Consider the following 14,900-nt stretch of genomic DNA (forward strand, 5'->3'; position numbering starts at 1 on the left):
TAAAACACGTAATAAAGACACTTCACAGACATAAAACACGTAATAAAAACACCTCACAGACATAAAACACGTAATAAAGACACTTCACAGACATAAAACACGTAATAAAGACACTTCACAGCCATAAAACACGTAATAATGACACTTCACAGCCATAAAACACGTAATAAAAACACTTCACAGACATAAAACACGTAATAAAGACACTTCACAGCCATAAAACACGTAATAAAGACACTTCACAGACATAAAACACGTAATAAAGACACTTCACAGACATAAAACACGTAATAAAGACACTTCAGAGCCATAAAACACGTAATAAAAACACCTCACAGACATAAAACACGTAATAAAGACACTTCACAGACATAAAACACGTAATAAAGACACTTAACAGACATAAAACACGTAATAAAGACACTTCACAGCCATAAAACACGTAATAAAGACACTTCACAGACATAAAACACGTAATAAAGACACTTCACAGACATAAAACACGTAATAAAGACACTTCACAGACATAAAACACGTAATAAAAACACCTCACAGACATAAAACACGTAATAAAAACACCTCACAGACATAAAACACGTAATAAAGACACTTCACAGACATAAAACACGTAATAAAGACACTTCACAGCCATAAAACACGTAATAAAAACACCTCACAGACATAAAACACGTAATAAAAACACCTCACAGACATAAAACACGTAATAAAGACACTTCACAGACATAAAACACGTAATAAATACACTTCACAGACATAAAACACGTAATAAAGACACTTCACAGACATAAAACACGTAATAAAGACACTTCACAGACATAAAACACGTAATAAAGACACTTCACAGCCATAAAACACGTAATAAAAACACCTCACCACCACAAAATTTAAAACACCTCACCACCACATAATTCAAAATACCTCACCACCACGTGATTCAAAACCACCACAACGTTATTAAAAACACTTCACAACTACGGAAACAAAAGCTTGCCAAGGTTGCCAAAAGCAGATTCTTATCTTGGGTTATACTTGTGGTTTGCAATGGTCTTCCCAGCGTTGTTGGTCCATGCTCTATCCTCTTAAATGCTGAGCGTCAAGTAAGAAAGCTGCACGGACCATTTTCAAAGTTTTGCATTACTCGGCGTATTTGGTCTCTAAAAGTTTGGGGTTCAAACCGTGGAGTTATTTTTCGTTACTGACGATTCAAACCGTCGACTACCTGACTCAGAGGGGACACTCTCACCACGATGCTACCCAGTCTGGTCACATTTCTAACAAATCTCATGAGAAATTATTGGAAATTTTTGTTGAGGGTATTACAGTCAAATCGCCTCCCTTTTCGTCGCAATGAAGTGCCTCTTGAGTTTCTTAATAATACAATATGGAAGCAAAACAACAGCTCCAGTGTTTTCCAAAAGTACTGACTTGTAAAAGTGAATGTCGAGATGTATCGCAAATTTATACATCAATCGGAGAGTAATTAATGTTTAGTTTGGGCTCACCTACATATTATGTTTGCATTGGGCAAAGGGCAAGCAGTAAATTGAGGTTTTAAAAATGTGAAGGAATGGGGAAAGGATAATAGGGTGTTGAGGACTGCACAGTAGCCCAGTTGGTGGAGTATTTTCCTGTGAGCCCCGTCTGTTCCTAGGATCCCTCGGTGACAGTTAAAATATAGTGAATGAGATATATGTGTGTCAGGAGTAATGGGCCAATTGGTCTTGTCTTATGTTTAAGCGTCTCTAGTGCTGGGGGTGGGAGATGGGAAGGGAAATGGAGGAGGTTCGTGGACTCAGGAGATGGAGGTTATGTTTTCATCCCTGTCTCTCTCTATTTTCACCCCTGTCTCTCTCTATGTTTGGCTGTGGTGAGCTGGATATCTCAAAAAGTTTACAGATTCGGACGAAACGTGGTGGACAGGATGGGTGTGTGACAAGGACGAATTGATTCGATTTTGGCGAATACCCCAATCTGGATCTGGAAACGAGAATTTTTTTTCTTCTAATTTTTTTTTTAATCTTTAAGTGTGTGGCGGTTACCTTATGTGCAGGTAACCGCATGTGGCGGTTACCTTATGTGATTACCTTATTTGGGCATAATACACGTGCACGGGCCTTTTGGACTTGTGGTTGTGCGGACGTGACGCACGCGCGGTTGCCGGAGCCACGCCCTCCGAAGAGGGCTTTTGGCTTTATATAAGCATGCTGACTTCCGTTCGAGTTTAGTGTGTGCTGGATCTTGCTGTTACAATAAACCATCTTCGAACCCTACGACTGGTGACCTCCGACTGCCCCCGAACGGATTCGGGGGCTGCGAACGAACACGGCAAGCGCGCCCTAGCCAGGGAAGCCACCTAAACTGGTGACCTCCGACTGCCCCCGAACGGATTCAGGGGCTGCAAACGAACACCGCAAGCGCGCCCTAGCCAGGGAAGCCACCTAAACTGGTGACGCCGGCTTCTCCCGCACGGCTTCGGGCGCAGTTTCGAACGCGGTTTTGAAATGCCGGAGTTTCGGTAACGACGACGGCCATGACTATGAGGTTCGCGCACCGCGCTCGGCTCCTCCTCTACGACCGGAGGGGCGAACCTACTCCAAGACCCTCCGAAGGCACGGCTGCTTCGTCACCTTCGCGCGCACTGACGTTGGCGGAACGGCTGTTTCGTCACCTACGCGCGCGCTGACGTTAGCGGCACGGCCGCTTCGTCACCCTCGCGCAACTACAACTACAACTGCAACTACTTCTCCGACCCTGCATCCTCGGGAGGCCCGCGAGGAACCTCGGCAGCCTCCCCCGAGGCCTTGACCAGCCCCTCGGTTGGCTCACCCGCTTTTCGCGTGCACCGCTCGAGCCTTCTCGGCACTGCACCCGCGACCTGCAACGTCGGGAGGCCAGCGAGGAACCTCGGCAGCCTCCCCCGAGGCCTTGACCAGCCCCTCGGTTGGCTCACCCGCTTTTCGCGTGCACCGCTCGAGCCTTCTCGGCACTGCACCCGCGACCTGCAACCTTGGGAGGCCCGCGAGGAACCTCGGCAGCCTCCCCCGAGGACTTGCCCAGCCCCTCGGTCGCCTCGGCCTACGCATAGGCCCGTGGAGTGCATTCTCGGGGGACGTATGTGGCGGTTACCTTATGTGCAGGTAACCGCATGTGGCGGTTACCTTATGTGATTACCTTATTTGGGCATAATACACGTGCACGGGCCTTTTGGACTTGTGGTTGTGCGGACGTGACGCACGCGCGGTTGCCGGAGCCACGCCCTCCGAAGAGGGCTTTTGGCTTTATATAAGCATGCTGACTTCCGTTCGAGTTTAGTGTGTGCTGGATCTTGCTGTTACAATAAACCATCTTCGAACCCTACGAATGGCCTCGTTCTCTCGCCTTCCGCGACTCCTAAAAGTGATTCTTTACCATCGATAGATGGGGCGAACAACAATATATAGCATGATATTTCAAAAAGTTGTGGACAAATGACAAAACTTGGTGGATGAGTTGGGTCGTTGACAAGAATAAGCCAATTCGATTTTGGTTCAGGTCCGAATTCAGATCCTGCCTATGAGTGGGATACAAAACATAAACTGTTCAGCCTGGCGAAGTTATGCGCTCTACCGAGTGCTGTTCTAGTTCTTTCATTTATTCCTTCATCCATACATGTACCAATGTACCATGCTCTAATGCAGAGTATCTGTTTTACCAAAGCAGTTTCTTGGAAAGGGTTACAATCTTGGACAGGTTGCCACTCCGACGCAAGATACTGCAATTTACGGTGCATGAATTTGGAAATTAGCCAGAGTGCCGCCAATAACTCACCTACTCTTCGCAAAGCATACCGTAGAATTTTTATCGTCTGCTGGCAGACGGGACACCCAGATTAATGGTCATCCGAGGAATAGCACACAAATTGATGTATCACTCTGCCTGTGACTCACCAGGATGACATCTTGTAGATTCAAACCCATGCTAGGTAGCTTCGACTTGAGTATGCATACCTCTAGGCTAGCTTTCCAGGCCTCGTAATAACCATGAACAAAGTATTTTAATCCATTACTTTTGTTCTCTGGACATTGCACATGGTATAACACCTTGTGCATGGTGCATTGTCTGAAATAAATGCAATAAAGGCAGAGGTTTAACCCTCTCCCCTTCTCGGTACATCGATAATAAATATCTTGGCCTAACTTCAGCGATTGATACATTATTTCTTCATTTGCAGTTTTGCAAGTTTTCTCGTCATGCCAAAGCCACCAATCATAAGAGTTTCAATGCATCCTTATCGTTTATTACAGGCCTAATTTGTGCCCAAAACCAATGGATCATTGATTTATAATAATGTGCTCTGCATTGCACTCGTGGAATTATGGTCGTGATTGTTGGCAATCAACCGTGACCTCCGAATCACTATAATAACCTTTGTGCAAGTTTGTTTTACATTTCTTTCATTACTTACAGTTGTCACAGATGTTTTGATTGATGCTCGTATGCCTGGGGCATTGATATTCCTTTTCCATGGATCAGTTGTTTTTTTTCCCACCTAAGATGTGCTGGTTGCTAATAGTTTTGTCAAAAAACCAGAGACTGTTGCTATTTTCTGTTTTGTTTTATTACCTGCTCATCATACAGTGACTAGTCATGCACTGCGACCATGTGTTCGGAACTGGAAATGTGCGTCGCATAACCAGAGCATTTCTCATTGGAATAAAAGGACATTTCAAATTAGGTACGAAAGTGAGAGTTGGGAGAGTCCTAAAAGTGAGAGTCCTAAAAATCTGCTCTGCTACTCTTGCACTTTCTCTCTCTGCTATTTTAACCCTATAATTTCCCCTAGGTTATCTTCTATCTGCTTGGAAAGCCTGGTGCTGGCTTAACGGTTAAGGTGGCTGGCTTAAGATTTTAGCGTCTTGAGTTTGAGCCCCTGCCGATCCGTTGAAATAATACCAGGTGGGTTGCTCAGCCATTAAGGTTAGCTCAGCTTAAGACCCCTTCCTACCCATGTATACCTTGTTAAAAGCCTTCAGATCCCTTCATACACATTTATGCCCCGTCAAAACCCTTCAGACTTCTTCATACTCATATATGCCCTGTTAAAACCCGTCAGACCCCTTCATACTCATTCATACCCTGTTAAACCCCTTAGAGCCTTTCATGCCCATTTAGACCCTTTTGAGACCTATAGACTTTTTAGACGCTTTGGATAATTTAACATAATTTGGACAATTTAAGACCACGTGGACATATTAAGACCCTTTAGACACTTTTAGACCTCATTTGTTCTTTCACTCTTAGACCCCTTTGAACTCCTTTGGCCCTTTTAAGACCCTTAGACCCATTTGACCCTTATATGACCCTTTAAACACTTTAGACCCTTTAGAAAATTGAAAAAGGTCCCCACAAAATAGCTATTGACGACCTTTTTCATGCACCATTCACGTTGCATCACAAGTAGCAATGACAAATCAAAACTGATATCTCAAAGCGAAACTGATTTTGAAAAATGAAAGTAAAATTACTGATCTATGTATTATTGAATGGGAAACCAGAATGAAATGCTGTGAGAAATACCAAATGGAAATTCCTGAAAGAAAATCTATGGGGAATATAGAGAGAGGGGGAGGTCCGGGGCTGAAGAAGCGATGTGGAGAGGGACCAGTGCATGGAGGTTGTCAGTTGGCATGGAAAGAACTTCGGTGATCTTCTATCAGGCAGCAGGCCCAAAATGTGCCCAAATTAATTTCCCAGTCAAGCTTTCATGATATCACCCTCACTGCCAAGCAGTACTTCAAAGGTAAGACAATCATGTATTGGAAATATTCATTTCTGCAATGGAACAAGCTTGCCAAGGTTACCAGCTCCACCCATTGTGATATCTGCTCACTGAATATTTTCATTGAATTCCCCTTGCTACCAATACACATTCCAAAAATATAAAATACTAATTTCAGGTGGAACATCTATGAAAGTCAGTGACGGGTACTTTGGTAGTAGGTAAATGATCCTGACATTCTGTGAAGCCTTGGTATCTAATTACTATAGACATTATAATGAAATGTTAATCGGGACGACGTTAAGTGGGGACACCTAGTATGTAATCAGTGCCCTCAGAAAGTATTCACACCCCTTGCCTTTTTCACATTATGTCGTGTTACAGCCTGAATTTAAAATGTATTAAATTGAGATTTTATTTTGGTCACTCACTGATCTACACAAACCCCATAATGTCCTAGTGGAATTTTGCTTTTAGAAAATTTTACAAAATAATTAACAATGAAAAGCTGAAATGTCTAATTTCCATAAGTATTCAACCGCCTGACTCAATACTTCATAAGAGCACCTTTGGCAGTGATTACAGCTTTGAGTTTTCTTGGGTATGTCTATCAGCTTTGCACATCTGTATTTGGGGAGTTTCTCCCATTCTTCCTTACAGATTTGCTCAAGCTCTGCCAAGTTGGATGGGGAGCGTCAGTGAATGGTAATCTTCAAGTCTTTTCGACAGATTCAGACAGATTCAAGTCTGGGCTTTGGCTGGGCCACTCAAGGACTTTCACGTTCTTGTTCTGAAGCCATTCCAGTGTTGCTTTGGCAGTATACTTGGGGTTATTGTCCTGTTGGAACGTACATCCTCACCACAGTTGAAGGTCTTTTGCACTTTGAAGCAGGGTCTCCTCAAGGATTTGCCTTTATTTGGCTCCATTCGTTGTTCCCTCTATCCTTCGAAGTCTCATAGTCCCTGCTGCTGAAAAAGCATCCCCATAGCATGATGCTGCCACCACAATGCTTCACAGTAGGGATGTTGTTATACAGTTGTGGCCAAAAATATTGGCACCCTTGCACGTTTTTCAAATAACTCACAATTTTCTCTAAAAATAAGTTGAAATTGACAAAATAATTTGGTCTCCACAATTCTTTATTTCACTGGTAATATTACAGAACCTTTATTTTTGATTCAGAACTTAATATATTGCCACGTCCATGGCTGATGAAAACCAGCCTTGGACAGATAGCCGAACAGTTAACTCCGAGGCGTAGTTTGAACTTGGCGGGATGATTTTTTCGCACGCACAGGATGGATCCAAAGCCTTACATGACCGGACGGCCGCCACGGGGTCTATTCCTCGAACCCACAAACGAGTAAATGAACATTACTTAGGCAGTTAAGACCGAAAAATAGGGTGCATCGTTCATTTTTTCAGGAAAGCACCAAATTTGGCACAGATGTAGTATGGACCTATACAATTGTTTTCCTGAGGGGCGCCCAAAAATTCAGAACCCCTGGTGGCCGCCATATTGAATTTCAACATGACCGCCCTCTGTGACCTATTTCCCTCAATAACTTCTATACTATGAGCGATAACACCACAGTTCCATTGTCTTACCCCATGTTTTCATGGTCTCTGAATCCAATGGGATCAATTGCATAAAGATTGGCATCCATCATCTTTAATTTCAAGATGGCCGCCATGGTGTTTCCATTTTCCTTGAATCTCTCATAGTATTTTAGGTAAAATTTCAATTCCAAGTGATACACATTGTTTTATTGGTCTCTGATAACAATGGAATGGTATTAATTAATGAAATTTAAACATAGTTGCAGTTTTAATTTAAAATATTGTGGGCACTTGAAAGGTGGAGGCTCTCGCACAGACGCGTAGTACTACAAGCACTGTCCATCGCAGTCACACAGTGATGTGCAGGACAGATTTGCCCTGGAGCATTTACAGTTGCCTTTACAGGCCGACTTACAATGGCAGCTTGTAAGCTCTGAACATTCCTCCTGTATCAGTGGTATTGTGGTCCAAATTGGTGTCCAAGAAGTCCCTGTTTTCATCCAGCCCCAATCAGCTGGTGATGGAAGTTCTGGGTAGGGCACAAGTGCCTGACTCCATACGTGTCCAGCCTGAAAACATGCACGTTTTAGGTGTTGTTCAAAGGCGTCTGCTGTTGGGGGAATGTGATCAATTGTTCTTGCCTTCTTAGTGAACAAGTGTCGGCGCATGTCATTCACTGTCTTTATCTCGGTAGTCCGGTCATAGAGGATGGCAACATATCTTTCTATGCTCTGTAGTTCCATAGTAATAGCGTCCACAGATGGCCTATAAGCGAGAGCATGAAAGGTCTGCGTGATGCTGGGGTAATGGGGTATGCCTCCCAAGCCTTCCAGGCTGTCTTTTCCCCAATTTGGGCAAAAAATGACACTGTGTCGCAGCCAGTGAAGGCATGAAATAATGGCAAAGACTCGGACTTCCTGCGGCCAAGGCCGGTGGCAATTTTATGGATGGCAAGGTCGCGGTAGCTTTTACCAGTGCCAATGGCAATCCAGAGTTCCTCCACACCGTGTGACTGGTAGGTAAAGTAGTGTGCTATTTCCAAGACCACAATATCAGAATCTACAGTTCGAATCAATACCCGTTTTCTCCCCTTTTTCATGGCATCCAGGACATTTTTTTGGATTTTTTGAATTTTCAGAATTTTGGGGTGCCCCGCAGGAAAACAATTGTATAGGTCCATACTACATCTGTGCCAAATTTGGTGCTTTCCTGAAAAAATGAACGATGCTTCCTCTTAACTGCCTAACTACATGACACAAAGTAAAATGCAACAAATATGGGATTAATGAAAATAATGCAAGGATAACAAAACGAAAAGTAATGTAAACTTAATTCTTAAATTGAGGTGCCTTCATTCGGACACAATTACACGACAGGGGAAAAATAAACGAAAAGAAAGAAAAGGCTTGTTGAGTCGGCCAATACTCAGCTTGCTCCGACGAGGACGAGCGTGAACGGTCCCCGAGTCTCCGCGCAGGAGCGTACAAGATGGTGCGAATCGCGACACGGCACGTTAGCCGTGAAGAGGCGGCAAAACGTGTCCGGTCAGCACCACCACTCGGGAACCTTCTCCGGTCGTTCCACACTCCACCAGGCTCTGATTATTCTCTCAGGCGCACACGGCACGAAGCACAACCGTCCTTTTCCAACCCGGCACAAAAGAAGAGAGAGAGAACCAAAATCCGACCGCTCACCACGAAGCAAGTCCAAGAGGGAGAAAAATGTGACCGCCTGTGGCCAGCAGCAGAGTGAAAGAGAGAGAAACCGATTCTTCCTCTTTGTTGCAATCGCTTCGAGGCGGAGTTTAGTCTTCGGGAATGTTCTGATTACGTCGGCAGTGGTGGGGTGGGGTTTAGCCCGATGGTGAATGTGCTGTGTTTCTGTCGATCTTGTCAGTGTTGTGGTAATGGCGGGCCTTTTTAGGTGAAATAAAAATGTAGGAGAAAATCACAGGAGACAAGTACATACTGGAAACTATCCTTACACCCTATTTAAATAACACAAAAACCACCCTCCGTGTGGTGATATGCAAACACTCTTAAGCTCAACGTTTAACCTGCTTATGTACTGTAAATTGGGCTTTCTACGTGTCACACGGTCCATGCTAATGTATACATTCCTACCTTTCCTATGAGATTCATCCCTACCCCCACAAACGTAACTTCTTCTTCTTCTTTATGGGAGAGTAGACTTGATCAGCACATTTCTGCATCCTTGGACGACTCCTCAGCACCATCCCGACACACACCACTGTGTGTGCTATGGAATGAGGTGTTTCTACGTGGGCAAAAGTGCAAATCCTGCCACCAACCTCCTTAAGAGAGGACCCAGTACCCTGGTACTCATTTTGCCGACCTCGGTAGGATGACAGGCTGAGTCAACCCCACCTGGTATTAATTCAACAGCTGAACGGGATTCAAACTCAGGACCTTAGGATCCCAAGCCTGCCACCCGAATGCAAACGTAACAATATCCTTTTAAATCAGAAAATAAAAAGAAATGGCATTGACAAAATTATTGTCACCCTAGACTTAATATTTGGTAGCACAGCCTTTGGACAAAATAACTGCTGTCAAGCGCTTCCTGTAGTTTTGAACGAGCTTCCTACACCTCTCTACTGGCAGTTTGGCCCACTCTTCTTGCGTAAACTGCTCCATTTCTCCAAGATTTGAAGGTTACCTTCTCCCACCTGCTGTTTTCAAATCTCCGCACAGGTGTTCAATGTGATTTAAATCTGGACTCATTGCTGGCCACTTCAGAACAGTCCAGCATTTTGTCTTGAACCATTCCTGGGTGTTTTTTGAAGTATGTTTGGGGTCATTGTCCTGCTGCAAGACACATGACCTTCGACGGTGACCCAGCTTTCTGACAATGGGTTGAACATTGCGCTCAAAAATGCCTTGGTAATCTCCTGATTTCATGATGCCATGCACACATTCAAGGCAGCCAGTGCCAGAGGCAGCACAGCAACCCCAAAACATCACTGAACCACCTCCATGTTTGACTGTAAGGACGGTGTTCTTTGCTTTGAAGGCTTCATTTTGTTTTCTGCAAACATAGAGATGATGTGCTTTACCAAAAGCTCTAATTTGTTCTCATCTGTCCAGAGGACATTCTCCCAGATGGATTTTGGCTTGCTCAGGTGTGTTTTGGAAAACTCCAGTCGGGCTTTCTTAATTCTCTCTCTCAGTTGTGGGGTCCTCCTGGGTCTCCTACCATAGAACCCCCTTTCATGGAGTTGGCAATGGATGGTGCGAGTTGAAACTGTCGTACCTTGTGTCTGACGGTCAGCTTGAATCTGTTTGGCAGTTGATCACGGTGCTTTCTCCACCATTTGAACAAACCTTCGCTGCAATCTTCGATCAAGTTTTCTCTTGCAGCCACGTCCAGGGAGGTTGGCTAGTGCCATGGGCCTTAAGCTTCCTGATAACATTGCGTATGGTGCACACAGGAACATCAAGGTCTCTGGAGATGGACTTGTAGCCTTGAAATTGTACATGCTTGGCTACAATCTTGTGTCTGACCTCTTCAGACAATATTCTGGTTTTCTTTCTTTTCAACAGTGACACAAAACAGCAGAATGACTCAAACTGATTGAATGAGTGATCTTTTTATTGCAGGCACCTGCAACTCACCACAGGTAAATGAGACCTTCTTCCTCGCAAGAGGGAGAACACCTTTCAAAGTAAACGAGAATCACCTGCTTGAAATCTAATTATTTCTAACAACTTCTAAAAGGTGCCAATGATAGTGTCTTGCCATTTTAGGATTTCTGTGTAGAATAAGCTAAGATTTAGTATTTTTTTTCTATTTTTTTGTTTTGTTCCACTGCAAACCAAAGAAACACATATGTGGATACCAAAATATTTTTTAAATTTCAACAATTTTCTGGAAGAAATGGTGCCGTATTTGAAAAAAATGCAAGGGTACCAATATTTTTGGCCACGACTGTATGGGTGATGAGCTTCGCTCGGTTTGCGCCAGACATAGCACTTTGCATTCAGGCCAAAGAGTTCAATTTTCATCCCATCAGACTGCATAATCTTTTGCCTCATGTTCTCAGTCTTTAACATTCCTTTTTGCAAACTCCAGGCATGCTGTCATGTGCCTTTTGCTCAGGAGTGGCTTCTGTCTGACCACTCTCCCATAAAGCTGATATTTATGTTGTGCAGCAGAGATTGTTGTACTTATGGACAGCAGGTTCTCCCATCTCAGCCAAGGAACTCTGTAGTTTTGTCAGTGGTCATTGGGTTCTTGGTCACCTCCCTGATCAAGGTCCTTCTTGCCCGGTTGCTCAGTTTGGTCGGACGACCAGCTCTAGGAAGAGTCTGGGTCGTTCCATATTCTTTCCATTTCCTAATGATGAACCTCACTGTGCTCTTGGGATCTTTCATCACTAGAAATTGTTTTATACCTTTCCCCAAATCTATGCCTCCTCACAACTCTACCTTGTTACAATTCTATCTCGGAGTTCTACCGACAATTCCTTGGACTTTATGGTGGAGTTCCTTGGACTACTCCAATTTTCTTTCTTGTATGCCATGGACCGTACAATTCCTTGGACGGTGCTGACGTGCACTATCAACTGTGAGACCTTGTATAGAAAGGTGTGTTTCTTTATAAAGTTTGTCCAATCAATTTAATTAGCTACAGGTGGACTCTAATCAAGTTGTAGAGACATCTCAAGGATGATCAAAGGAAATTGGATGCACCTGAGCTCAATTTGTAGTGTCATAGGAAAAGGGTTGAATACCAATTGACTCGAGACATTTCAGCTTTTCATTTTTCATTAATTTGCGAAATAATTCCACTTTGACACTATGGGGTATTGCATGCAGATCAATGACAAAAAATCTTCATTTAATCCTTTTTAAATTCTGCCTGGAACACAACAAAATGTGAAAAAAGTCAAGCGGTGTGAATACTTTGTGAAGTCACTGCATACACATTACTCCACAGCTAGCTTTTTAAGATGCTGCTGCTGCTGTAATGTGAATGTGAACACCTTACCCTCAAAATTGGCTTACAGAGTGAGACCCCAGAGGCTTTTAAGTCGGCACTTTTTCTGCACAACACAACGAATGACATGAAATGCCTACCCAAAGGGACTTGAGGTCTTCGTTTGAGCTTCAGATTAACATGCAACATATCGATCACTGTTGTACCATGTTGTCTTCACTACTTTGTTTAAAAAATAAAAACCTTTCTCCCATTCCATTCCACCTACCCTTTTTACCCTGCAGGTGCTGGAACACTGCCTCTGCGACATTGCAGCCGGTTTGAGGCATTCCCTCGCGATTACTTGTGAGTTGTCGAGATACTTGTTTGTCCTCTGTCTCACCGACTCCCCATAGACCTTCCTCTTATTTGGTGGCCTTGCCTCCTTTCTCGTCTATGCTCAACTCTTCCACACAAACTCTCTGGATTGTTCCTTATCCTCACATTCACCGTACTCCCTCCCTGACTTCTTTGCCAACTGCCAACATTTCCCTCATTGGTTGTCTCGATTTTTACCCCACCCCATCCATGTACCTCAGCTGTACTTTTCAATGTCAGATATTTCTTTTAAGTTGCAGCAATTTCCATTCATGCGTTTTTTCCCTCGAGCATTGTTTGCGATTTATTTTGAGAGGTTTTTGTGGCTTGAAACAGCTGACTGTATGTCAGCCGATGACACCTTTGTAAAAGCATCTTAAATTTGGCTGATGCCCAGTCTGCCGCAATATATAAATCAGAGGGAGAAAACACCTTCCTTTTCTCTTATGTTTGACCCTGCATTGGGGTGAGATGATGAATGCCATTGATGAGGATTAGCATGAATGCGTCAGCAGATACAACCCTAAAGCTGAGGACCTAAGAGGCATTGCACTTTTTGACCACCTGACTGATGGTGATTAATGGGTGTGTGTGTGTGTGCACACGTTTCGTGCATCTGTGCATGTCTGCACAATTCTGAAGAGCTCTATCAAAGCACCTCTCAAATATTATGCATTAACAATTTCCTCCCTGCTTCTCTCCTTAAATACAGGGGCATGCCTTTACCTGATTTATTTATTTTCTTGCTGTTCCGCTCCTTGTTCTTCCAGTCGACCTGCCACCCTCTTTCATTTTGCTCTTCTAGGAGCCTTGACTTTTGTGCAGAGCAGGAAATTTACATGTGCATTCCTCGTGCAAATTGGACACATAACAAATGGTGGCCAATACATTTTTTTAAAGTTGTGCCTGTAATGTTGTGTGTCAGGGAAGATGGCAAACACTAAGCAAATAAAATAAGCAAACAACAACGTTGAAGGAAGAAAAACCCCGTTGTGCCGATATTCTGTCTCTTTTTCAGGGGAGGGAACAGTTCTGCAGTGGGGTTTGGGCATGTTGATCCGCGCAAGGCGTGCGGGTCCCGTACCCTCCTACCTGCAGGCCTCAACTCCCAGTGCCATACTAGGTATGTTTGGTTTTCATATGGGGATGTTGCTTAAACAGGAATGTTGTTCATCCATGTCATGCATTTGCTGTGATGCATGATTGATCATCCTCAATGGGTGTGATGCCAGATGATGCAACAGGATATAAAAGTCCATTTGGTCTAAATCTCAAATGCTGCACTCCAATCTTCATTATTGTATGCCATGGGACCCTACAAATGTGAAACAAAAATATTGGGAAAATATGGTAGAACAGAGAAAAGGTTTTCTTGGATTTGCAGAGGAGGGATGAGAGAATGGAAAAAAAAGTTGGGATTGGAAAAGGTTTAGGGGATGTAACGGGATTGTATGAAACATCCCGTGTTGGTGGTGGTGGTGGTTATTTTTGTGGGGGAATGGGAGGGAAGGCTCAGAATTTCTACTATTTTTTGCCTACCTCGTATATATAAATATATAAGAGCCTTAGGTATGTTTCCGCAAGTTTCCAAAATAGACACATCATTGAGGCCTGTGCAATCGATAGATTTAACTTGTATACTGTTCTTGTACTGTGCATACCTCTCATTCCATCTGATACAAATGTGTATTTTTTTTTAATGTCTAAGTTATTTTATTTAAAATGATAACGCTTCACCTCCCTCTACACCGCCCTCTACACCACCATCTACACCGCCCGCTACACAAGGGTTGTATCTGAGAAGAATGAGATTGTCATTGATCTTTACAGTGAAATATATGAATAAACGTGTTCAAAAACACTAGGCCACAATGCTACACGGGAGTATAGCTAGTGTGTGTACTGTGTATATACATATACATATATATATATATATATACACATTATACACGCATATACCATATTTCATCCGATAAATGCACTAGGCATTTACTTTTTCAACCACCACCTGGAAGGGGGGTGGAGGTTGGATTTATTTGAAGGTACCTCATTCACGGCAATTTCAATGTACAGAGAACACAACTCGATTGAGCTCGATGAGTGGAGAGCATCTAATATGTAACTGTGTTGCTTTGTTTTATGTACGACTGGCTGTGCATGCTCATCGCTTCACTAATGGGTTTAATCAAAAGACCACATCTTGCACTTCACAAACATATTGCATGTCTATCTGAGTCTCAAGTG

General features: G+C 43.4%; 1 protein-coding gene across 8 annotated transcripts in view; it reads left to right on the top strand.

The window, feature by feature from the left end:
* SERGEF (secretion regulating guanine nucleotide exchange factor) overlaps positions 1-14,900 on the top strand; it is a 373,010-nt gene that overhangs the window by 86,341 nt on the left and 271,769 nt on the right. For all 8 annotated transcript variants that reach the window (XM_078782347.1, XM_068123300.2, XM_078782343.1 and 5 more), the window contains exons 6-7: positions 12,584-12,644; positions 13,675-13,779. In XM_078782347.1, coding sequence (XP_078638473.1) covers positions 12,584-12,644; positions 13,675-13,779 — 166 coding nt within the window. The remainder of the gene's footprint in view (positions 1-12,583; positions 12,645-13,674; positions 13,780-14,900) is intronic.

This window comes from Myxine glutinosa, chromosome 7 (assembly GCF_964187855.1).
Source record: "Myxine glutinosa chromosome 7, kmMyxGlut1.1, whole genome shotgun sequence".
In the NCBI taxonomy this organism is placed as follows: domain Eukaryota; kingdom Metazoa; phylum Chordata; class Myxini; order Myxiniformes; family Myxinidae; genus Myxine; species Myxine glutinosa.